The 26,890-nt window shown below is 38.1% G+C and overlaps 2 protein-coding genes across 2 annotated transcripts; one reads left to right on the top strand and one right to left on the bottom strand.

Annotated features, from left to right (window-relative positions):
- LOC131331763 (squamosa promoter-binding-like protein 7) lies at window positions 1-4,053 on the bottom strand. The gene is made up of 3 exons (XM_058365671.1): window positions 3,125-4,053; window positions 1,544-1,674; window positions 1-564 (listed from the first exon to the last, which is right to left on the bottom strand). The coding sequence occupies exons 1-3, from the start codon at window positions 3,805-3,807 to the stop codon at window positions 209-211; spliced, it is 1,170 nt and encodes a 389-aa protein (XP_058221654.1). The 5' UTR covers window positions 3,808-4,053; the 3' UTR covers window positions 1-208.
- Window positions 4,054-15,200: 11,147 nt separating this feature from the next.
- Window positions 15,201-16,496, top strand: LOC131331761 (metalloendoproteinase 4-MMP-like). The gene has a single exon (XM_058365668.1). The coding sequence runs from the start codon at window positions 15,333-15,335 to the stop codon at window positions 16,392-16,394; it is 1,062 nt and encodes a 353-aa protein (XP_058221651.1). The 5' UTR covers window positions 15,201-15,332; the 3' UTR covers window positions 16,395-16,496.
- The last annotated feature ends 10,394 nt before the right edge of the window (window positions 16,497-26,890 follow it).

Here is a 26,890-nt window from a genome sequence, read left to right as displayed (position 1 = left end):
TGAACCAAACTACATTATCCACACTGCATCTTATTAATCAAACTTCACATCCAAATTGATCAAATAGTACTAGCACAAAAGAGGTAACCAGAGATCCAATAAACTCGGTCAGCCGTGATGAGTCCATTGGAATTCCTTCACAAACCCACAAGGGACGATGTGGAAAAGCAGTAGTCTTCTAAACGCCAGACGAATTCATGAAAAAGCTTCAAACAACATGAGCTCCGCCCAAGGACCTCCACAACTCCGAACACTCTTGTTCTTCCTCCTCCCCCCTCGAGTTTTCCCTCATGGACAAGAACCCAAATGCAGAACTAGGCGCCTGCATTAGGTCCAGTGTCACATGTCCACCGTCTTCATTGTACCGGTCCCAGTTGTGTGGATCGTGGAACACTTGGTGGTGGGACGTTAGCAGAGAGTTGGATCCAGGTTGGGTTGAGGGATCATGGACCAGCTGCCGGGCCAAGATGGCTGCCCGATTCTCAGCAATCAGCTCACGGAGTGCAGCGCTGGGAGAAGAAAACCAAGTACTGTTCTTGGATGACAGAAGAGAGAGAGCACGTCCTGTCGACAATGTCAAGTACTTTTATGGAACTACAAAATGGGGTAAAGAAATGCAGTTTTTTTTATTAATACAGTAATCTCAACATAAAACAATGAACCAGGGGAATGATTATGCTTCACTTTTAGATTGAGTCATCGATCAAACTCAATGATTTAGACGCAATCTTTAAGGGAATTTTCACTCTGTTGAACTCCAACCAAGAAAGTTATCGATAGAAATTGCTAAAACTAGGTATGATATATAGCTGATCTCTCAAACACCTCAATTCGACAATGGCAGGGTTTACTTCAACAGCATAGAGAGTAAGTAGATGCATGACACAAATCTTAGTGACCCCAAATTGGATAATGAATCTTGGACAATGTATCTTGAAGGTAAGACTCTATCCCACACTAAGCCTGTGGGCGTAGACTTCCTGTAAATCAGTGTAAACACTAGTCCCTAACATACATCATTGATATGGTCTTTCATTTTCATTCCAGAAGCCCATTTCTAGTACCCAAACCTATCATAGTTCCTCCTCACATACGCGGACACCAACTCGCCAACCTCGCCCCTTGAGGGTTTTCTTTCTCTTCCTCACACTCACTCTCTCTACACGCAAGTGTCCGGTCCATATCCTGATTTTTTCTAGTAGCCAAACCTATCGAATTTCCTCTTCACAAATAACCTACCATTCTGGGACGAGGGATAACTCCCATGCTTTCTCTGTCTCTGAAAATGGGCAAGTCATCATCACTTCAATTTCACACAATTACTGCTGAAGTGGTAGTCGCATGGCAACGAGGGACTTCAGAAAGCCTTTGGTATAGAATTCAACTCCTAACCCACGCACTATCAATTTTTGTGTTGGGGTCGGTCTACACAGCCACTGAGCCGAATTTAATTGAGCGTGCACACGCGTAGCGTTTGCCAACCCTCTAGTTAACTAGAAAAAGAAATAAAGGGCGACGGAGAAGAAGTATTACGTGATCATACCTTGATGAGAAAGGTTTCGAGGATTATTGAGGGGGTCATGAGTAGAGCCCTTTCTTCTACGCTCGTTGTGCCCAGCCAGCCTTCTCCTGCAACTCCTTTTCGCATCGTCGAATTCTCCCACTGCATGAAACCTACAACCACCACCACCCCCACAAACACATCAAACTAAAAATCTTCGTAATCGCGCGCAATGCTTCAGGTAAATTACAAATTCCACTCTCCAAGTACACAACTTATTTGCCACTTCCGTCCTGTTATCATACTTCCATCAATAAGGTCATGCGTCTCTCTGTTACGTGCCAATTGTTCCATTTATCTCAATTGTTTCGAAATCCATTTCATTGATTTTTTTATCTAAGTAATTCTTAGAAAAAATTCAGCAAAGTCCCACAAGCAAGGGCCAATAGGTGGGGTCAGACGATTCATTCAATGTTCAAAAATTTTCAAATAGTACTGTTAATTAGAAAAAAATTGAGCCCATTAAAATTATGACATTGCCCCAAACATTTAATATAAAAAATATATAAAACTGCCCCAAAACCGCATCAAAATTCAAAATAAGTATTAGTAGTTATTATACCTTGCAGATTGTAAAGAAAATTTGGTATTTTAACGAAATTCACTTAATGAAATCTTGCATATGTATAAGCATAACGAATAAAATGTTAACAGTATATATATTTTTTATAACCAATTTTAAAATGAAGTCGAGGGCTGTTACATGCATGTGTATGTAAGATTCCGGCTGTACCAGATTTTAACCCCACCATCCAAAATTTCTGGCTCAGCCCCAGTTGCCATAATAACCGGAACATCCTAGATCGGAAAAGATCCAAATCCAAGAAATAAAAACAAAAATGTTACTAGACTCGCAACAAAATCCTATTACAACTTACTTACAGCATCCTTACACGTAAGTACTCTGGGGCCCACCGCATTCTTTTACGGAGTATGTTTCACTCAAACTTCCATCGCCACTAAGACCCATGGGTACTAAGACCCATGGGTACGAACGTTGTAAGATTTTATTGTAAGCCTAGCGTTATTGAAATACAAAAGGGGTAGACCCAAGGGGGGATCGATCAGTTAGTAGAAACAAGAGTACGAACATACCCAAAAGACCTCGTTCGTACATACACCTACATTTAGATATCAAACATACGTATATACTCCCTCCATTCCTTTTTTTGTGTCCAGTATTCCATTTTGGGCTGTCCCTTAATAAGTGTCCATTTTGTAAAGTTAGGGGGTAAAAGTTGGTGTATTGTCTATTTTGTCTCTAAAAGTAGATTTTATTTTGAAAAGTTAGTGAGTAAAAGTGTAATGATGATGGGTAAGTAGGAAAAATGGAGGAAAAAATTAATGTGAAAGGTATAATGATGATGTCTTTTTAATAAGTTGGAGTTACGAAGCAAGACACTTAAAAAGGAACGGAGGGAATAGCTGTAAGCAAAATTACTGCACCAATCATAGCAACAACTAGTCTGAGAGGCAAAGACTTTTTTATTTTTATTTTATACAATTAGACCTCGGGATCAGCTTACGCGCATCAATGAAGCGCATCAATGAAAGGGTATTTACCGGCTACACTGTTGACAGAAGCGTTGGTCAAGACCAAGCACAACCACTTTGGGCGCCTTGGCGTGCATTTCACACACCTTGTGCCTCCTGTGGTACTCCTTGGCTTCCACCAGCGCGACGTGGCACCCCTCCACCTGGCACCTCGGCACCGCCGCCGCCGCCACTGTCACCGCCCCCGCCGACGTCGATGGACCCCCAACATCAATTCCCCCGCCGTAACCGTAGTACGGGGATCTGCCTCTCTTGGCAACACAGATCCCATCGTCCACGTGGCGTTCACCCTGCAGACTGGCGGTATCCTCGAAATAGTGCCTCTTCCCCAGCTTCAAGCACATGAGGTGCGGGTCCGGCTGGTAGTGGGACCCGCCTGCTCCGCCGTACACGGAGACCGTTGTCGTACCCTGCTGGTGGTGGTTTAACATGAGCGCGTGTGCCACGCTCTCATCAGGGTACGCTGTGGTGGTGGTCGCCGCCGTTGGAGTGGCGGCGGCGGAGAGAGCGTGGTGGAATGGGTAGTGGGTGTTAGTGGTGGAGGTGTTGTTTGTGGCGCTCCAATCATAGCGAGAAGTACCCAAGTCCCATATATCCCATGCAAGGTTACTGCAATGACTGTTTTGCCCTCTGGTACCACTAGTACAACTGCTGCTGTTGCTGTTGAATAGGCTCCAATTACTATTTTCCATCTCTCTCTCTCTCTCTCTCTCTCTCTAGAGATGGTAGGGGGGGGGGGGGGGGAGGGGGGGCGTTGGTGGTGGGTGGTTTTGCTGTTTTGAGAATTGGGGGATACAAGTACTTGCATATATGAATGGCAAAGGACTAGTTGTCTTCACAAAAGGAGAAAATAAATGATATCCTTAGAGAGAGGTGAGAGATAGCATAGCAGTAGCAGGGAAAAGTGAAGTTCTGCACCAATGAGGATGAAGCTCTGGTTAAAGGAAGGAAAGAAAAGGAAAGCTGCAAAGTTGCCCTATATGCGTGTGAGTTAGAGAAGCGGTGGCACGTGAGAGGTGGGTGGGACCCATGGGAACTCGTTTTGTTTTGTAGTGATTTTTTTTATCCGGTTTTGTAGTGATTTTTTGATAGAAAAGGAAAGCTCTCGAGTGTTGCTAGTTGGGCATTAAGGGTCCGTTTGAACGCGAAATAAGGATTGTGAGTATTAGTTATAAATGAGATAAGATAGGAGGAGATATTATGTAAGAAGGGTGGGTTCACTTTAATGTGATGGATGATTAAATAGTACTTGATTTAAATGGAAAATAAAATGAGGGAATAAGATTGTTTTGTAGTTGAAATGGAAGAGAAATGAAGTATTATCCAAGGGTATTATGTAATAACACCCGGAAACCTCCCCATAAATAATCCCCCTCCGGGGGTATTAGGGGGTATAAGAGAATCCGAGGCTTAGCTAATACCCCGAAAAAATGTGTTCCCAAACCATGGCTTAACCATGGGCCCATGGTCTTAGGATGGTGTATTACTAATACTCTTCGGTAGCCCCCATCCAAACAGACCCAAAGGGTGTTCTAGTTTCTGGAAAAAAATATTTTTTGGAAAACAATATAATTTCAAGTTTAAAAATTATATGTTTACGCAATAATTTTTCTACCAATATAGATCTTGATTAATAGATCGCATTGAGATCTTTTATATGGTGGAAAAAAAAATTCAAAAAATTATTTTTTATTTTCATTATATTTCAGTTTGAAACTTGAAAAAAAAGAAGGTAAACTGGAACATTAACTTCTTAGAGCATCCCGCAATGGTAATAATCAAAACTATTAATCAAAATATGCCACATCAATATGTGATTATTCATTTAGTCCATAATTAAACTTAACAACCTCTACCTCCACATTGGTTATTTTTACATCTCTAACTAAAAAAAAATGCACAATACACAATGCATATCTGTCCAATCGAAAATGAGTTTTAATTGCGCATCCTACCACACCAAATTATTCATCTCAATGAGACGATTTCAAAATTGAAAAGCTGGTCACTGGAAACATCCTCATATATGCGCCATCACGAGCTGCCTAAAGAGACTACGCATGATATCACGCGCCTTTACTTGATTTGGTGCGTTTGGCGCATGAGGGTGCGTGAGAAGGTTTACGACAACCGGCCTTTCAGTTTTGGAATCGTCTTGTCGAGACGAATAATTTGGTATGATCAGGTGCGTAATTGAAGCTTGTTTACGAAAAATTCGAATTTGATTATTGGTAAAAGTTGTTAAGTTTGGTTATGGAATTAGTAAAATTTGATTATTTGCTAAAAAACTTGTAATTTTGCTTATTACAATATGGGGCATTTTTTGAGTATTGTTGTTAAGTTTGCTTATCACAAATATAGATGCTCTTAGGAGAGAGAGAGATCCAATATGATCCTCGTTTTTTTATTACTTATTTTCTTCTAATCGTATAAAAAATTAATTATAGTATATTTTAGGAGTAATTGGTAACATTTTTTAGATGCAATCTAGATTTAGTTTGATAGATTTTAATTAGTTTTTATAAATAAAGTTTTTAAAATCACCTAAAAAATTATAAATTATAAGATATATAAATAATTCAAAAATAGCATGAATTCTCAAAAGGATTAAAGAATTTGGACGGAGGGAGTAATGTAATTCTTATACATGAGCATGAACACGAGCACAAACGTGAAATCATTTTCGAAATGCGTCCCAAACTACAAAAATTCACTAAGAGCCGGGCCAGGATTTTCGAGTGTAAGCATAGTGCGAATTGAGAACAGAAGTAGAGTGCATTTGGATTATGTGACCAATGATAGAACCCTTTTTTTTTTTTATCCACAGGATAGAACTCAATAGAGAGAGAGAGGGTTCACATGCACGTCAAAAAAGTTGGGAAAGAGAGCTTTTTGGCATTTTCAACTGCACAATTGTTTGGCATTTGCCACTTCCGCCTAGCTTCAAAAACTCAGAATGAAAGCGATAACAAGTAGTAAAACGAGAAGATTAATACGTGGAAATAACGTATTCATAGACAAATTTAAGCAAATTTACAACTACATCTATCTATGAAAAACGAAAAGTGTACTTCTATTGGATACAGGGATATACTTTGAATTAATTAACCTTTTTCAAATCTTAATAAAGTCACCCTTTCTTACGATCAAGAATTCATAAACGAAATGTTCAGCTTGGTTTTAATTATGAAGTCAATCTATAACGGCGCTTTTAAATAGACATTCTGATAGCAGACAGTGAGATTGGGGCTTTAAGAATTGGTCGACACAAGCTTAAGATTACTCAAAAATTAAGTTGTAGTGTAAGATTGGTCGACAGTGAGATTGGTGCTTTAGGGTTGATTTGTGAGGCTAAGGCCCCGTTCCAGAACAGGAAAAAAACTCTTATTTTTTAAGAAGGCAATTTCAAGTTAAAAAATTATGGGCTTGTCGAAATGTAAAAATATGCAATATGGATCTTGTTTGAAACATCTCATTGAGATCTTTTATACGATGCAAAAAAAATTAAAAAATTATTTTTCATTTATATTATTTTTGAGTTTAAAAATGTGAAATAAGCTGCTTATTTTTTAAGAAGATTTCTGGAACGGGGCCTAATTCAATTGGATCCTTTTCACTTTGGAGGAAAAAACAATTCCAAATGGCATAAACATTTTACTACCACTCCATTAATGCAACACAGTCTGTAAAGTGGGGAGTGTGGACATAAAGGATTGGCCATACACGTATCACCCAAACGGTCCCACCTCAAGATCTACTACCATCGCAGTAAAGATTGACTGATTGTGACTACTCTTTGTGGCATTCTTTTTCTTTTTCTTTTGCTGCAAATTACTCCCCTCCCGGAGAAATTTTTCGGTGCCGGGTGGGCTCGACCACGTGGTATTTGTGCACTCATCTCGTGACCAAGATTTGTTTTGGGTTTGAGGAAGTGTTTTAAATTCGTACTTAAAAACTACCCGAACAAATTCGGAACATCTTAAATACGTTTGAACGGCTGAAATGCGTGCAAGAGGAACAAAAGAATCTATTAAGATCCCATTCAATATAGGTGGTGTTGACTGTTGAGAGGATGTTTAACACAACCAAGCCCAATAAAGATTATTGAGACTTGAGCCAAGACATTATGTAAGGAGGGTGACGTTTAGAGCTGCAAACGAACCGAGCTGCTCGCGAGCTTGCCGCTTGGCTCGTTAGTGACTCGTTCAAGTTTGGCTCGGAAGTTAAACGAACGAGCTCGAGCCGATTTTTTCAGCTCGTTTTATAAACGAGCCGAGCTCGAGCAAGGATAAGCTCGGCTCGAGTCGGCTCGCGAGCCGGGATATATATACTTAAGTTTAAGATTTTTATTGTTATTTTATAATTTGTTCTTTCCGTTTTCACTTTCCAGTCAACCAAGGGAGGGGAGAACACAAACACACTAGTACACTCTCGCTCCATAGGAAAATGAAAGATATATACCTTCACATTCAAAATATTTTTGGTTATATTAGGCCTATGCGAGGATATATATATATTTTTCGTTGGTCCGTTGAGACTCGTGAATAAGCTTGAGCTCGAGTCAAGCCAAGGCTTGCTCGGCTCGAGCTCGACTCGTTAAGTTTTCACTGAGCTCGAGCTCGAGTTCGTTAAAAAATTAATAAACAAGCTTGAACACTGTAAAGCTCAGCTCGGCTCGTTTGCAGTCCTAGTTCCGTTTAACTTTTAAGACTTTATGGAAATTTTGTTTTTATTTAAAAAAAAAATGCGTTCGTACATTTTGCACCAAACTATTAATTATTTATTCGTCTCGACAAAAGAAATTAAAAAAGTAAAAAAAATCATTTTTCTCTAAATATTTTTGAAAATATCCACTTTTAAGTGCAAAAAATGAATATTTTCGAAAATATTTGAATTTTCCGATTCTTCTTGTCGGTACAAATTAATAAGTACTCCGAGTTTTCAATTACTGCACCAAATTGTCTTGCAGGGGGAAGCAGCGAATTGTCTTTTCTTTTTCCTTCCTTTTTGTTGGAGAAACATCCTTTAAAGAACATAGTACAAGAAAACTTGTGGAATGGGGAGTAGTTCCAATTTTGACCTTAATTTTTTAAAACAAAGTACCCTACAAATTGATCGACACAGAGAGTGTCCGGATTTCAAAGAAAAAAAGGGACAAAAAGTAAGATCGATTGAGCAATGAGAGTGGCATAGTATGTACTCCTATTATTGTTTTGTGAATGGACCGGGGGAGTTGAGTACATGGTAAAAGTTGAACCAAATCTTGTGAGGTGAGGGGAAAAGTTGAGACAGACTGCATTCATTTTCTCTCTCACGGAGGACGGAAACAGGCAGGAAATACTACTATTACTACTACTACCAATACAGAGAGACTCCTGTCCTGCCCAAATCATTTTACTGTACCTTTTGCTCGCGGTAAAATGGTAGTAGTACTGTACTACTACTATAAAACCAGAGGAGAAGAACGAACCAACTGAAGAAAATGGCTTCCTGCATGTATTTCCACAAAACATGGGAGTAAATTCTTTTTTAACACGGAAGTGTAATAGAGTAATTCCACTTATCATTTCCACTAGGCAATTGCTAATTAGGGAGGGGAGTGAGGATTCTCTTAAACACACACACTTATCACAGGTCCAGGAGCATTACCCTCATACTGACAGAATTATAATGATCGAACTAACGGGTAGGCGTGGCGTGCGGTGGTCCGGCAAGCGACGGGCGTCAGTATGGCTAATAAAGGTGAGGCTGGAGTTAGGGGTTTTTTTTATTGTTGTTTTTCTTAACCTTTTCTTTTTCCCGGCTGTTTGGCCCGGTGGTTTTCTAGCTGGTTTTTTAGTCCGGCTTGTACTGGTCTAGTTTTTCTAGGTCCAGAGGGTGTTGATGGTGGGTTAATAATTTTAGGTTTAGCGTCGGTTGGGTTGTTTGACCGGAGTCTTCATCCTTGTTAGGGTTTCGTTGCGTGTTTGGGTTGTGTCGGTAGTTTGGTTGCGCGATTGGGCTGTAGATGGAGGTTTCGGTGTTTGTCCAGATTTCATATGTGCTTTTCTCGGATTTGAACTAGGGGTCCGTTTGAGTTTCTCTACTACCTATACCTAGATTGATTCATAATCTAGGCGTTTCGCCGGTCCTGCTTTTGCAGGGCGTGCCTGTGTCGAAGTCTTGGTAGTTTTGGTTCATTCCTGTATCTTTTGATAGAATCTGTATTGCTTTCGGGCTTTGATATGAAATGAAATTGACATTTCAAAAAAAAAAAAAACTAACGGGCTATAATTGGTAATAAACAAAAGATTCCCTATTTTATAGGCACCTGTTCTTAGTTCGCATATGGTGTTACTGTAAGTACTCTTTTGGGGTGGGTTATATTAAATGACCTTTTTGTGTGTGTGTGTATTTATTCAATATTTTTTTCATTTGTTTATTTTGCGTCAAATTTTTATGACTTTTGCACGTTGACAGAAAACAAACCAAAACTAAAAATATCAAATTTGTGAGAATTTAGGGGTTTGGAGATTTGAGAGACAGACACATTTGTATATACTCCCTCCGTCCCAAAATATTCGGTATTTTTTGATATTTGCGCCGTTCTTTAAACTCTTATATCTCTCAATTTAAGATATTTTTTATAATTTTGAAAACTTTGTATTATAGATCTAATCGAGAACTATCAAACAAGATCCATATTGCATATTGTTGGAGATTCATATTGGAAGATACAAACGATTGAAAACTGACACAAATATCGAAAAAGTCCAAATAATATGGGACGGAGGGAGTAGTATAGAATTGATTGATTGATTCTGCCCACGTTTATATTACTAATGGGAACAATTAATCTAAAACAGCAAAACTTCATAAACACTTTCACGCACTCATTCACAATGTGCTATTTGTGACGTGGTACCCTTCACGTATATTTGGACCGTCCAACAATGCAATCGACGGTCTAGATTGAAATATACTTTTCCTTTCTTTTTTAAATCGTTAGGTACTTTCAATCCGAACCATCGGGTTGCATTTCTGGAAAGCCTAGATGTGCGCGAAAGGTACCACGGTACCCTATTACTCCTTCCGTCCGAATTTAATTGTTCTTAATTCTATTCTAACCAGTTAAAAAACGGGGTTATATCTTTGAATCCGTAACGAATTTCATGTCGAATATGGATTTTGTTTGATAGATCTCGATTAGTTTATAATACAATATTTTTGAAATCACGTAAAACATTATAAATTGAAATATATAATCGATTAAAAAATAACACGAACTCCGAAAAAACGACTATTAAATCCGGATGGAGGGAGTACTAAACAAGAATTTCTCCCCAAGTAAGAGCAGTAGTTGGAACTGGAACGCCAATTCAATCAATGAAGTCTGGCCCTGCATAATCCAACTACGTGTACGGTTACTGTACAGTGTACACCACCTCGATGGAGGGCATCTTTGCCAAGGGGAAAAAAAAGAGCAAAAATAAATCAAATGTACCTCTCTCGAACTTTGTACTTGGATGAAATGGGTCATCGACACGTGGACATTATCTAGCTCCCTCAACATTCTCCCCGTACGGAGAGGTGGGAAGCTGATACACACATTTGCACCCATTTGTTCCTTTTAATGAAACACACAGTAAAAGAACACGAAATACGAGGGCAGTTTGGGCATTGAAAAAGGGGGACAATTTGATTTCTGTATCTTTTTTGGGGGGGTTAATTTAGTAGGGGACCATTTATATGTTGTTTGATTTTTGGATCATATTCTATCCGTTAGCCCAATGGTCTTATGAGTACTTTTGTTTGAACTATAACTATATGTATATGTTCCTTACATTGTAGAAAAAACTCACCTTCTTAGTTTGAGTAGTTTGATTTCCTTATTTTCATGCTTCTTAAAGATAGAATGTGGTTTACGATAGTTTCTCACGTAACGCGCTTTAAATTTTGTTGTTAAAACGCAAAGAAGAAGTAGCTAATTAAGGTCGATTTGTGCTTACTTGTTGCGTGCTTACGCTAGTTCCATCGTGTAAGATTTGAAGTCAATAAGTAGATATGTCTATATGTAATTTTGTTAATAGCCTAGCTTCCTCACTTATAAAAACTTGTTGTGTTTTATGGTTTCAGTGTTAATTTATATTTTACGATCTCTGATAAGATTTTTTCTTCCCGTTATTCAAGGCGTCCCAAATCGACTTGTTGTATATGCAAGAAACTCTTGGACTTAGAGTCATGAAAACTTGTGAGGACTTGAAATCAAGCTACAATTGTTTGCTTTCGTCGGTCGAATTCCTTAATAATCCAAAGGAGAAAATGGACAAGACCAAAGAAAGCAAGGCATGCATTACGCCAATCTTGCAGGTGAAAAATAGTCTTTGAAATTGAGAGCCCTCATAGAAAATTGTTTTCGAGAGTATATGAACAAATACAATCTCAGATGTAAAAAATTAACAAAAGTCTGGACTCTTGCTAGTAATTTTCTTCCCTTTGCCTCGGCGGCGGGGCTTACCATTTCAAGGTTGCTAGGTCGACTCTGTCGATAATGATTTATCTCTTCTAGCCACCTCACTTCACGCAAACATGTGAAAAGAGCAATGAGAAGGGCTGAAGAGGTTAATATGGTTTATCGGAACACTCTTCGTTACCTTAAAAAAAAAACTGCATTATTTAATTTGGGTTTTGAGGAAGATTTATGGGTAATGAGTGAAGATAGAGATAGAAAAATGAGAGTGATTGGTAGAGAGGGGTTGGGTTCTGAAACACAAGATGAACACATTCTTTTTGTGCGGGCATAGATACCATAAGATGCATAGACCGGATATACATGATAGATCCACCAAAGATGTTCGGATTGGGTTTTGAGACCCAAAACGAACACATTCTTTTTGTTCACGCATAGCATAGGAGGGGCATAGACCGGGATGTACATGATAGATCCACCAAAGATGTTCCATCAAAGCTGAGTCAGGATGGGCCCTTTTTCTGTGCAGGCTTCACTGTCCCTCTGAACTCTCCTTAAAGAGACACTGCCCTAACTCAACAGTGGAAGGGCCCACGACCCTTATTTGGGTCCATCTAACCTCTCCTTTTCTCACCCATCCAGAAGTAAATGCTCCAATAATTTCGCAACTATACTGTTCCCATGAAACCCAAATTTCACAACCTCAAAACATTCTAGTCCTGAACTTCCAAGAGGCTTTCTATTGGAACATTTTCGTGTTCCGTACACTGGAGACCTTTTGTGTTATCGGAACCATGAAAGACGTGAATCTGAATCATTCATTTACTTTTATAGACACTTTCATGATTTGAATGTCTTGAATTCTATCATTTTCGTTAATGATGTGACAATAGGCATCCGGCCAACTTGTCCATACAGAATGAACATAAAAATAGAGTTGAATCGAAATGTAGAGTCGAATGGCGTTTAAGTGATATCAAACACAACTCAGGCCCGTTTTGGCCTAATAATCCTACCAAATTATTTTCTTGTCCTTGTTCAATTATTTTTTTATCTTTTGTTAGTTTTGCATCAATTTTTTTGTTGATTCTTTGTTCGTGAGGAACCTAAAAGAAATATTATGAACCAAATTGAATTTTTAAGGCTGTTGATTTTGTCACCCCTTTTTTTTGTTAACGCCACTCCTCTGCAAGTGTATTTTTGCAAAAATACACTTGCAAGAGAGTGGCGTTAACAAAAAAAAAATAGTGGCAAAATCATTTTCCTTTTTTAAATAAAGACAAAATTAATCTAAAAAGTGTGTCAGTTGTGATTATTTTTGTCTGTAAAGAATTTTTTAATGATTTTGATAATAAATTTTTACCTTTTAGATTCTTCTGGTTGAAACAAATCAATAATTCACAAAGGATTGAAGCCAAACTAAAAAATGTGACGTAAAAAATAATCCGACTTAATTATTGAGCCGAAACAGGCCTCAAAGACCACGCGAGATTGTTGTCGATTTGTAACAGGCCTCAGCACCAGTGGGCTTTTATGCTTGCAAGAATTGAGAACGAGAGCATAAGCCATGCCGTTAAAAAAAAAAAAAAAACAAGCATAGACCATTTTAAAAGATTACGTGACTAAGCCCGGACAACATTGGCCCTTGGAGCCTATGCCTTCATTTTGGGGTTTTGGCGAGGACTAGAAGAAACCTCAGCTTAGAGTATCTTTGTAGCCTAGTAGTACAATATGAGGAACCTAAAGAATATGGGCCAAGTAAGGGGGATCTGAACATCGGTTTGACCCATATATGCCAATTTATAGTGTTGGGCCGAATATATATGCAGATAGAGCTAGAAAGATGAACCACTCCGCTTGGTTCACCATTTTGAGAGTAACTTTTACTCTCGACACAGTTTTCAATAAATTTCTCTCTGTATTTCTCTTCACTCATTATCACTCAACTCTCAAAAATAACTTTCTAAAACCTCAACCAAACAAAGTGGTTACGTTTCCATCAGTATTAAAAGATAGGAGTATAGTAAAGTGATACACATTCGTAATTTTTAATTTATTTATTGGATTTGGGGGTGGCACGTGCCACCCGCCCCCGTTATTGCCTCATTGCAAATAAGTTGTTTGTCTAACCGTGAATGCCACACACTTACGTGAGAGAGAGCAACGCTTTAACACAAATTATGACTAATGAGATATCAAAACGTAATTCTTAATCTTTTTTGGTATAAAAACAAACTGCATATCGTAAAGTGATACAATGAACTTATTTTATTTTTTACGGAGTATCTCCCTTTTTCCCTGCCCCCTGTTTACCCAATTCGGTACTTGTCGTTTCAACTATGCTATAGTAGGTTCATGATCAGAGCGGATCCTGACTTCTCGAGGATTTGAAGTGAAAATTAGACTCCATTCCACGACACCTTCTTAAAAAATAAGTACTTATTTCATATTTTCAAACTCAAAAATAATGTAAATGAAAAATAAATTTTCGATTTTTTTTTGGTACCGTTCAAAAGATCTCAATAAAGATTTACCAAATAAAATCTATATTGCTAGAAAAATTATTTGCGTAAATATATTATTTTCTAAGCTTTAAGTTGTCTTTTTAAAAAATAAGTACTTATTTTGAGTTCTGGAGGCACGAGAGTGTTCATGAAATTGGCTGAAGTTGAAGTGTTTGAGTCTTCTATACGTACTCTTTCTCAGAACGACACATTGAGTCACACACACGTCTTAAAACTACATGAGAGAGAGAGAGAGAGAGAGAGAGAGAGAGAGAGAGAGAGAGAGAGCATGATAACGTCTTAACGGTAATCATTTGTAACGACCATGCAGTAGATGTTTCCTTCAAACAGTTGGCCAAACTCTTAACTTGAAAACGAAACAAACGAAAACTACCTCCTCCTCTGTTTCTTTTATGCTTCAAAATGACACTTCACGTGCAGAATATAGGCCATGTATTTGGATGTCAATTTTTTGGGACATCTTTTCGCCCTTTTTTTTTAGCATACCTCTTTCAATGTTATCGTTTTTTCTGGATTACAAAAGTTTCTCGCAATATGGTTCTACTAGGGCACATGACTTAGCTAAGCGAGCTCTGACTTTGTTTTTATCAATTCTGCTCGTAGATGATATCAATTTTTTTCGGGTTGCTGAAAGACGATATATCAATCATCTTACATGTTTTTCGTCTACCGTTTAGTTAGCTAATTTTTTGTATATCCCCTGAAATTTTTTTTACTATATATCTTTTGATGTTATGAATTTCTTGCTTATTTTTGAAGAAAAAGGAATCTGATTTTCGCGCTCTACTTTTTTACGTATGCGTTTTATTTCCTACATGAAATTACTACTAACTTTTCGCTAAAAGTGGAGCGTATGCATACAAGAGTGGATCGCCAAAATCAACATCCAAGAAAGAAACAAATAAAATACATAAAATTTTTATAAGAATCTAGCAATGACCAAACCATGACGATTAAGACGTTCTCCCTAACTTCCCATTACTTTTTATCAATCAACTTATAATCCTTGCCCATGTCATTCATCCATCAAAATTCAGAATTCCAATCATAATATTCACACATCGATCAAACAACATATAAACAACTCACATCTATGCAGACATGCATAATACACACACTCACATATATATACATAGAGAGAGAGAGAGAGAGAGAGAGAGAGAGAGAGAGAGAGAGAGAGAGAGAGAGAGAGAGAGACACTTGGTTAAACTTAGCATCCTCCATATCAACCAGCATAACTGCCATGTTCCCATTTCTCATTCACCCCATTCTTCTCTTCTTCCTCATCCTGCCACCACCAACTCCGGCCCGGCCGCCACCAACGCCCGGCCCAAGCCCCGTAACTGTGCTAACCGTAAGAAATCACAACCACACGTGGAATGAATTCGATAAATTTCACGATTCCCGGAGAGGCAGCCACGTCAGCAGCATCGCGGATCTCAAGAAGTACTTCCATCGGTTCGGGTACCTCCCCACGAGATATCCGAATTTCACCGATGCATTTGACACCCAATTCAAACGAGCCATTACCCAATACCAGGCCCAACGAGGCGTACCTGTATCGGGTAACCTCGACACTATTACACTCTCTCATATCACGGCACCTAGGTGCGGTGTCAGTGACACTGACACGTCGCCGTTTATGCGACACTACGCGTACTTCACCGGCCGGCCGAGATGGACGAGGAATATCCCGATGAATCTCACGTACGCATTCTCGCCCCAGTATTCCATCACCGTGTTGAACTCTTCCGCAATCAAAACCGCTTTCGAACGCGCCTTTTCCCGTTGGTCGTCGGTTATTCCGGTGAATTTCACCTTAACCGACGACTACGTGTTCGCCGACATAAAGATCGGGTTCTACAGCGGGGACCACGGCGACGGAGAGCCGTTCGACGGGGTCCTAGGAGTACTAGCCCACTCGTTCTCGCCAGAGATCGGGCGGCTCCACCTCGACGCGGCCGAGACGTGGGCGGTGGATTTCGAGTCGGAGAAATCCAAGGTGGCGGTGGATCTGGAGTCGGTGGCGCTGCATGAGATCGGGCACGTGATGGGTCTGAAGCACACTTCGGTCAGGGAAGCGGTCATGTACCCGAGCTTGAAACCTAGAGAGAGGAAGCTGGATTTGAAGGTGGATGATATAAAGGGAATACAAGATTTGTATGGATCCAACCCTAATTTCAAGCTTGGCTCTTCGAATATGGAGTCTTATATTTCTTCAAATCAAGCTGTGGTTTTGAGATTTGGATTACCAATGTGGATCAAATTGGTAGTAATAGTTTTGGTATGGTTTTCATGCATGTAGTTCTGCATGGCCAGTTATTTGGGGTGTCACTTGTTCCTTATGCCTTAACAAGAATATTATCATTTCTTATTCTTTCTTGCCAAATATACTTCAAATTTTATTTTATAGTGTGCCTTTTTTTTTTTTCCCCGCTTAATGCGTTAGCTTTACAAAAGGCTAAGTTTCGATGACAGTAATCAAAATAATGAATGGGTTTCTTATACGTGAGTGCAATTTTGTTCACCTTCCTTAAAAAAGAGGGTGAACATTACCCTCTCTCTCATTGGTTGAAAAATAGTGTGAATCCCACCACAAAGTGATGTCATGCTTATCATGCAATACACTTTTTGGTAAGCATGACATCACTTTATGGTAGGACCCACATCATTTCAACCAATAGGAAGGAAGGTAATGTTCACCCTCTTAAGTGAAGGGTGAACAAAACTCAACTCCTTGTACGTTCATGGGAATCTCATCCCCAGTAATGAATATGATATAGAATTTCAATATTTTGCAATGCAACTTGGGTTGTTCTGGCCAAGAGACATTTGGCGCAACGACATCAAGCACTAAGAGAAAGGAGGTCAGTAGTTCAACTCCTCTTTCAAGCTGTTAATTTAACAATTCTAACAATACTGTCTTTCGATCAAAGAAAATAATTTGGGTATTTTTGTTACAAACACCTATTCAGTATTAATGATTTAATTTGGTGCACTAGTCATCCTTTTATTTTCGTGCATATCACGGGTTAGTTGCATGTGGAATCTACATTAAGGCTGCGTTCCTATAAACTTATTTGTCTAGAATTTATTTCGGTATTTTTTACTTTTCGTCATAAATTTTAGGGTATTGTTGGTCTCGACGAGACGACTCGGAAAAGTATTGAAAAAGTATAAAAATATGAACTGATATTGAGAAAAATTCCTATATATTTGACGATATTTTAGACAAAAAAGACAGTAGTTTGATAAAAATTTGGCCGTGTTAAAATCGTCCCCAGGGATTAAAATTGGTTTGGACAAAAAATTGTGATGTTATACATTATTACCTTTTAGGAAGTCCAAAATTTCGGCCTGTTGATGATTGGGCCAAATGGGCCCAACGGCGACCCTTATCTGTACCATTTTAGAACAAGATGGAAAAAACCCCGGCATAGCTAGGAAATAATAGCATCATATTTCTAAGCTATTTTAATTTTGAAAATAAATAAAAAATAAAAAAAAAGCGTTCCATCTTGGTCTGGTCCTGTGTGGAGTCCTTCGCCTATCATCACATACACATCCTCGTAGAGTTCCACTTTAAGAAAAATTATTCAATGCTCGTACCTCGATAATGCTTCATTTGTCGCAATTTGTTCGTCCATTTTTTACTTTAACACGTCCCAAAATTGTTTGTCCAACTAAAAGTTGGCTTGGAAAAGTTTCTTCAATGCCCTTTCACGTTTCAAAAATCATGTGTTGGGAAAAGTGCACTCTCATTAGATGCCCAAAAAAGTGAAGGGCATTTCTGGAAATTAAAAACTTTATGAGTGTAATCAATGTGTTCTCTTAATAAGTTGACATTCAAAGATTGAACAAACAAATTGGGACAGAAGGAGTATACGTTTAAGCACATTTAATCCCAATGGGTTGGCATGCTGGTTATTAAGGCCTGAGACTTAGGAATTTGGTCTCAAACCTAAGTATTTAGGAATGAACAGATCCTTAAGTCTCAGACCTTAATCGCCAAGCCAACTTTTTGGGATTTTTATGACCGCATTTGTTCAGTTATATATCATTAATTAGTTGATTTTGTTGTTTTACGTTGCTTATATGTCAAACTATCATCACACAATTAAGAGATAATCAAAGGTCGATTGGTATGAGATAATCATGCTAATTGGCCGGTAACTTGACTCAAGGGGTTAATTTGTTGCGGCTTAATTGTCGCTGCTTATATTGCCTATTCTAATTATTATGTCTAGAAGATTGTACCCTTTTTATTTGGCAAAGTTTTTGTTTCTTGACCTATAAACTGAAAACAATTTGAAAAAAAACTATTAAAAAAAAATTCTATTTTGAAAAGTTCCATTTTGACGACTTTTGGTTTCTCACCTTTTAATGATCAGTTTTTTTTTTATTTATCACAAATTCAAATCCAACAAATAACCATGAAAGAGTGATATTTAAGTGAAAAGGATTATAACCAATTTAATTAGCCCGGTTGGCGACTATTCTTCATCCTCTACTCTTCAAGAGTTCAAACTTTGCTGACTGTAAATATTGGTTATTTCTTTCACATTGTATACATGTGTTTCCTTGTTAGTTATTTCAATTTCTTGAGTTAGTATTATGAACTTATTTAGTTGTACAATTGCATTACTATTCACACAAATAAGTTGTAACAATTGCATTACTATTCACACCCCCCCCCCCCCCCCCCCCCCCCCCCCCCCCGGTAATTCTCTCATGGTATATGTAAATATAATCTTGTCCCTGTTCCATTGAAAAAAGAGTGCAACCGATGGTATGTTGAGAATATATTGATTGCATGTATCGTTGTTTTTTTATAGGAAAAAAAAATATTATATTAGAAACTCGATAATGGGTACATTGAGAAGAAAAGGACAAGCATCATTGAAAGGAAAAAACCAATCCAATCGATTGTATCGTTGTTGCCACAAATCATCACTAGATTTCCCGTGGCTTCAATAAAAAATTTCGTCCCTTGCTTGAGGTGCAGTACTGCTTTATCTATCACTACAAGTAAAATGAAAATTGGTGACGAAAAAGTGGCGACGAAATTTAATATCGTCACTAAATGAGTATATTTTGCAATGAAAAAATAAATTCGTCACTGTTTTGACAACTTCTGTGATGAAATAATTTCGTCACCAATTATACCTGTTTAGTGACGAAAAAAATATTTTCGTTACTAAAGGTACCCATTTGGCAATGAAATACATTTTTCGTCGCTGAAAGCTTAAAAAATGTGACAAAATTATTTTTCGTCACCAAAAATAATCATTTGGTGACAAAATATATTTCATCGCCAAATGAGACCAATTTAGTGATGAAATATTTTTTTCGTCACCAAATGCTTAAACTTTGGTGACGAAAAATAATTTCGTCACCATTTTAATGCTTTCAGCGACGAAAAATATATTTCGTCGTCAAATGGGTATCTTTCGTGACGAAATTTATGAATTGCGCTTTGTCACTAAATGTATTTCAGACATAACTCTTTACTAAAAACTCTGATTGAGATAATTCAAATTGGGTTTGAACAATAACTCAATTGCCTACAATTTTCATGTTTATCAAAATTGCTAATTTTAATGTTTAAAGGTTCAAAATTACATTCGAAATATATTTTCATGTTAAACATATATGTTATATATTAGATATTTCAAATATTTATTAAAAAATGTGTGTAGTGCAGTTGGTTGTCGCTTGCGCAAAAAACTCAATGGACTCGGGTTTGAAACCCAGCAGGAGCAAGAAAGAAGGATTTTTTCTCTATATGGAAACATCTTTTGCAACGAAAAATTTCGTCATCGATTTCTTATATTGGTGACGAAATTTTTTGTCACCGACATGACCCATCGGTGACGAATTTTTTCGTCGCCAAAAGGAATAATTGGTGACGAAAAAGTTCGTCGTCAAAAAGCACAATAAGCGAGGAAAAAAGTTTCGTCACCAATTATTCACTTTTTAGTGACGAAATATTTCGTCATTAAAATGCACTATAGGTGACGAAAAATAGATTTCGTCACCAGGTAGGAATCCTCGACAACCTTTAGTTGACAAATTTTTTTTCGTCACCTATATTATTTGTGACGAAAAATATGCAATTTGTGACGATTTTCATTCGTCACCCAATGCAATTTATTCTTGTAGTGTATTTCTTATTCATGATCGATCGCATCCTTAATAAATTCTAAACTAGTCATGTCTTGAGTGTGTGTCCCACAAAAAAATAGAATTAATATCAGTTAAGTATGTACCCAAGGGCTCGTTTGATTGCGAGACTAAAAATTAAGTTGGGATTAGAATTAGGAGAACACAAGAGCTCATGTGTTTCTCATTATTTCTTAGTTTCGTGTCTGGTGCATGCATCGGGAATTAAGTAAGGAGTGTTGCTACAGGTACCGAAATTGGGGGACCGAAATCGGACCGACGGCCGCCGGCGGGCCGTCTCCGGCCACCGGACGGCCGATCCGAGCCGTCCAAAAATTCTAAAAAAAAAAACCGAGGGGGCCCACGCGGGAATCAACGTCATCCGAGGTGTGTAGGGTGCTTGATCGGAGCACCCCTTTTCGTGTGTATATGTTATACACACGAAAAGGGGTGCTCCGATCAAGCACCCTACACACCTCGGATGACGTTGATTCCCGCGTGGGCCCCCTCGGTTTTTTTTTTTAGAATTTTTGGACGGCTCGGATCGGCCGTCCGGTGGCCGGAGACGGCCCGCCGGCGGCCGTCGGTCCGATTTCGGTCCCCCAATTTCGGTACCTGTAGCATTTTTGTTAAGTAAGTGATTGGATAGAGTGGGACTATTATCTCCATCCTAATCAAAACAATAAAAAATAGGAGTAATTCTCATCATCTTTCTCCCATTCTAACCCAGCACGTACAGTACGTACAACCGATCCTAGTAATCGAACAAAATCACATGATCCTCAGGGACATGTTTCACCTAGCTAGCTAGCTCGGATTAATTATATTGGGAGAAGAATTAATTAGAAAATACGGTATGTGATTAAGATTGGAGATAAGGGAGACATGTGGGGTCCAAAGGATAATGAAGGGCGGATTCTGTATATCATGGGATTAGTTGTATCATGCTGGGTTAGAATGAGATTTTTGACCATGGGATGAGGATGGAATTCAATCCGAAAGGACGGAACTACTTAATTACACCACCATCCAGGTAGTGTTGTTAATTAGTACGACCCCATATATATGAGATGCACTATTTTATGAAATCTAGTCTACATACATGCACTGTTGAACACCGGACGACAAATAAAAGGGGTAACACGTGGATCGCTATGTTCCCCAAACCCCCCTCTGCCCCCTTTCAATCCCAATCCTACTCTCACATTCTAGTCCGGTTATCAAACGAGCGTTAAGTGTTGGTCAAGTGAGAACATGACAGTGGATAAAGAAAATTTACAGTTGCGTGCTGGTAAGTTAGATTCTCTCCTTCAGTAAAAAGAATACTGTATTATGGGACTACTGAAACATTATTATTATTCGGTAATTAACTACTACAAGGTTATGAAGTTATCGAGGTGATATATATACAGTAGTAATTAAATTGAACCGAAAACTACCCAGTTATATATAGGATATAGTAGGTGATCGAAATATGTAGTGATAACCACGAATGAAAATAGCTAGCTAGCTAGCTAGTACAAGATAAGTGAGAAACCGTTTTTTAATATTGTTAACGTTGGTTTGTGGAATTGTGTCCAAATTAAATTAATTATGATCCTATTGAAAGTTGCACATATATATAGATAGGCTTCAGGATGATGGACCCCAAAATCTACTAATAAGTCAACCTGGTGGTGGTACTAATTAACTTATTTTGTTTAATCTACATATTTATATATTGGCTTAAGAAAATGCCAGATGTTTGTTCAGATACAGAAAGCTGAACTTAATATATACGTACCATACACTTGGCCATGCTTTGGATCTTAATGCTAGCTAGCTGCTTCTTTTCTCACGAGTAAAAGGATGATCAGAAGGGGCGGCGACCTATATATATATATATAGCTTATATATCGATATCCATGGGCGTGACCAACGGGATTTCCATCAATTTTATACGGAATGTCTAGGTGTAACTACCTGTTCAAAAAGAGTCGTCATTACAGGGCATTCTTGCGAGTTAATAATCGCCCATAAGAGGACAACATGTCACTATAGACAGTCATGATCGGTGCGAGTAGGACCAAGAACCCTCCACACATCAGATAATACAATAGTCCTACATCACTTGCTAGTGGAATTAATTTGAACCCTAAAATCATTTGTGAATTTGAACCCTAAAATCGTTTGTGAGGGAGGACATTTTACCCCAACTCTTTGGACATCTGGACTATCAACTCGGTGGTAAGAGGAGATCTCCATAGGGATCTGAATTGATTGAGCTACACCATTAGGGACCCATGGTCTCGGCATAGCTACGTGGTGTAATTCAGAACTCTTAGCTACCATATAATTATGTGAATTCATACACATAATTATGGACCTCACATGAAATGAGCGGTGATTAGCATTGGCGAACCTACACATGCAATGGCTGCTGGGAGGGCATGGCCATTTGTTTAACTCTTGCTCATCGCTAAGGTACTAGCTCTCTTGCCTTTTATCAAAGTAAAAAAGAAATTAATAGCATTATGGATTTTGTAGTTTAATATGAATATGAGGTCTTTTCTTCTACAACGTACGTTCGACTCCTTTCGAATTGAAATTCTGACTCTACACTAGTGATCAGGGTCCCTCACCTAATAATTTCTCTCTCCCCACCAAAATCAAGTTGATGTTGGCTTGAAATCTTTGACCTTGAAGGGTTATTAATTAAAAATAAGCCATAAGCGTTGGTATCATCGACTTATATAATCACAACTATCCCCACTACAATCATATATTAATGACGAAGTTAGAAAATTAATTTAAACATCAATTAATCTTATCATGGCCTAAACACTAGCTAGAATGAATAGACGTGCATGCTTCAAGAGTTGACATTTTAGATACCAGTGTTATACACGTGTTGAAAGGGTATATGGTCCACGTGGGCTTCGGTTGTGAGTCAACATCCACGATTCTCAACCGCAAATTTCTTTCCAATTAACTAAAAAAATGTTAGTAGTAGTACCATGCAATGGTGAATTAGACGGTACCAATGGGCTCCTCTACGAGTTACAAACTCCTGTCATTCTCATATGGGCTCCTGTTGTCGAGGGAGTTCGAAATTCAGTGTCATGAATAGCCTTTGAAATTTTATGTGGACTAACATAATAATACCTCGCTAATTACTCATGTTGATATATATAATATCGAAAGAAAAAAAAAACAAAGAAAAGAAAGTCATAATTATCGACTTAAAAAATTGAATCACCCGGCCCCCATTTCTCTCTGTCCTTGTCTTAAGTAAAAGGTTGGAACTTAGAAGCTACTGGGAGACCAAGTTACAATCGTTATGCTTGTTCAGTCAGTACCGCGTACCCATTGAAAAAGTCAAGCTCATTGAGTTGTTCTTTCGGAGTAACCGAGCCAAGGGAGGGTGTTCGTCAACGTAACCCCATGCACCAAGGTACAAGCATAATAGATCGATGGTGCCCAATATACAATATCTGGTTCACGAGGAATACTACGCGCAAGCAGAATTCACCCTCACACCACTTGTCATCTTGGCAACCACCCCCAGTGGTAATTAGTTTCTGAATTTGCTTATATTGCTCTCAAAAGTCAGTAAATCTTATATAGATACTAGTTTATATTGTAGATTTGGCAGCAAGTTATGGCGAAGAAGGCCAGGGAAAGGAAGTGGCTGTGCGACTAGCATATCGTAGAGTTATTAATTGGTTGTACGCATGCACATACGAAGGAAACGCGTTGATGGTGAGAGATTGATTAAGCTACAAAATTACTAGGCCAAAGTCCACTTTGATCGCCTGTAGTATGGGCTATGTGTGGATACATGCACCCTTATGGTTTAAAAGTGTGCACATAACCTCATGTGGTTTTAAAAATGTTCGGATAGACCTCATGCCGTCATATTTTTCATCCATATTAACGGACAAAACATTAAAAAACCGATATACCCTCATCATCTCCCTTAATTCTTCATCTTTTTTAAATCTAACCACACCATCCCCTATACCAAAAATTGAATCCAAACCGTTGATAATGTAGAGTTTGACGAGTACTACATCTATGCTAAAATTCAAGTCAATCAAAAAATGAAAATTTCATGGTCGAATCGATTTTTTTATGAAATTAAATATTCCGATTTGAATTTACCACAAATTAGATCACTAGGTTATTAATCTCTGATCGAGATGAATTTTTACAGAGATGCTCCATTCTTTATTTAATACATTATGAACTACTCAGATTACATTCTAGAGGCATGTAAGATACATCTCCGTTAATATGGATGAAAAACATAACGGCAGGGAGCCTATCCGCACAATTTTAAAACCACGGGATGTTATGTACACACTTTTAAACCACATGGGGTATATCTGCACATGGTCGAAACCGCAAGGGATGGAAGTAGACTTTGCCCAAATTACTATGATCGAACTACATAGCTACACTTTCAACTCCACGTAACGGATTTAGCGTAAAGAGTGGAATCACAAACACACAGAATTACATGTTTACTTTTATCTTTTTTTGGTACTTCGGATCGAGTTTCATATAAAAACTACCCAACCAGAGAGTTAGGCAGCAGGAGTGCAGGCACAAGCATAGTTAATACAAACCATCAGAAATAGAGGCTAGTCTAAAACTTGCCTAATGGATAGACTATCCCTAATCGTAAATTCTCTAAGAGAGCATTTTCAGAATGACGAGAACCTCGTCTCGTTCAGCTCCCAAATAGGCTAGATGATCAGCACATTGATTAGCAGCTCGGTATATGAGGGACAGGGTGGCTTCCATGCGCTGAAGAATATGAGCTTGTGTTTGGCCATATTATTGATACCGATAGTGAGATTTAAAACTCCGCTCACCACCTAATGATACGTGTCTGACCGAATCGTAAAAAAGGGAGTTCGGTCGCACTCGAAGGAGCTTGTTGATGATAGAGTTTCCTCACTCTGTGAAAGAGATATATGCTTGTAAATTATATATTGTATTATTTTTGTATGGCTAAATATTGCGAATCTACAGAAAAGAATAAATAAGTGGAATAGAAAAGAGTGGCATAGGGAATATGCGCACTGCGCCATTATTGCTTGTTGAATGTTGATATTTGAATAAAAGTTGCTTGTAAGGTTTTTTCTTTCTTTTTTGCGGTAAATAGTTGCTTGTAAGTTATGTAAAAAGAAAAGAAAAGAAAAAAAGTTGCTTGTAAGTTCGACGAAGAAAAGTGGAAGGCAGTGAAATTAACGAAGCAACCATGTGAACTGACGGTGTTGATGATGATTTGGAAACAAAGGGATGTTTGGAAAGTGCAGAAAATTGATGGAAACTACCGCTGGCCAGTGGGTCATAACGTCTTGATTATTTCCTAGAGAGTTTCTTCGACTTCAAATCAGGTTCACATGAGAGAGAGAGAGAGAGAGAGAGAGAGAGGGAAAAAAAAAATAGGAAAGGAAAAGGGAAGTTATTAGTGGATGGAAGTCATAGCTTTATGGTCACTTCAAGACCCCATGCATTTAGAAGAGGTTTTGTTACTCACGAAGCCACGCGGCGAGCACAGAGAGGACTGAGTTGTTCTTTCGTCTTTTACTAAAGAAGAGGTTTTTTGGTTCATAATAAATGGCCAAAACTGATACATTGGAAGAATGAGTACTTCTAGTTTTTAATTTCTTAAGAAAATGTGTGCTTTTATTGTGTGTGTGTGTATATCTCACAAAACTAGGGATCAAGTACATCACATAATACCATGCATATGGAAATTTATATTGCTACATAGGAAATAGAATAACAAATAAATAGAAAATGTAAAAATTAATCATTGCAGGACTTAGGGCTTGCTTGGTTATCTCATTTTTTTTTGGTTTATTTGGGTTAAAGTCGTCGTGTTCTTCTTCTTCTCTTTTTTTTAAAAAAAAAAAATCTGAATAGGGATATAATTCTGCTCAAATTCAAAAAAATAAATGTATATAAAGACTGAATAAGGCGATAAAACGCGCAAACGTAAAAGGAGAAAAGATTAATTCTGAATGTCTTCTCCTGGACCACCCACTGGAAAATCCGAGAGGGGTTATGACTTAGATGAACGGCTTAATTAAACCCAACAAGAAATTATAGACTGCCGATTTTGACAACAAAAACTTCTATGTAGTTGAGCTAAAACCCATATTTCACTCTTATTAAATTAATAATATATAAAAATAATAATCGTCTTTAAAAACCCACTGCCGCTATTTTGTCTTTTACCAAAAATTACGTGAAAATAAACAATAAATTGAGGGGGGTCTCATAAATACTTTCAATGAATCTGAAAAAGGGCCTATAGGTACTACGAACTCTTTTTTGGGGAAAAAGGCAGATAAAGGGCATTGAATTCTCCTTTAAGAGACTCAACAAAGAAGTGATAGTGTGCAACTTGGCACCTACAAACCCCTTTGGTGATCACAAAGACAAACCCTAACCCTACAAAAAGAAATAGGTCAATGCAAGGAACCAACATCTTGTTTAATGGATTAGAGCTTAAGAAATTACAAGTACTAAGTATATCATTTTAAATCACTAGACATACCCCCAATATATGGATTAGCTTACTAAATTATACCCTCTCCGTTCCAAAATGATAGTTCAGTTCCCATGAGAACCTTAAAGTCA

The sequence above is a fragment of the Rhododendron vialii genome, chromosome 7a, assembly GCF_030253575.1.
Source record: "Rhododendron vialii isolate Sample 1 chromosome 7a, ASM3025357v1".
Classification (NCBI taxonomy): domain Eukaryota; kingdom Viridiplantae; phylum Streptophyta; class Magnoliopsida; order Ericales; family Ericaceae; genus Rhododendron; species Rhododendron vialii.
This window is presented reverse-complemented; position numbering and strand designations above follow the sequence as displayed.

Bases quoted from the DNA above. Each gene is read 5' to 3' on its own strand.
- LOC131331761 (XM_058365668.1), top strand. From the start codon at position 15,333: ATGTTCCCATTTCTCATTCACCCCATTCTTCTCTTCTTCCTCATCCTG.
- LOC131331763 (XM_058365671.1), bottom strand. From the start codon at position 3,807: ATGGAAAATAGTAATTGGAGCCTATTCAACAGCAACAGCAGCAGTTGT. The intron at 1,675-3,124 runs GTAAATACCCTT...TGGTGGTTGTAG, and splicing joins TTCTGTCAACAGTGTAGCCG to GTTTCATGCAGTGGGAGAAT. The intron at 565-1,543 runs GTATGATCACGT...CATTGTCGACAG, and splicing joins TCGAAACCTTTCTCATCAAG to GACGTGCTCTCTCTCTTCTG.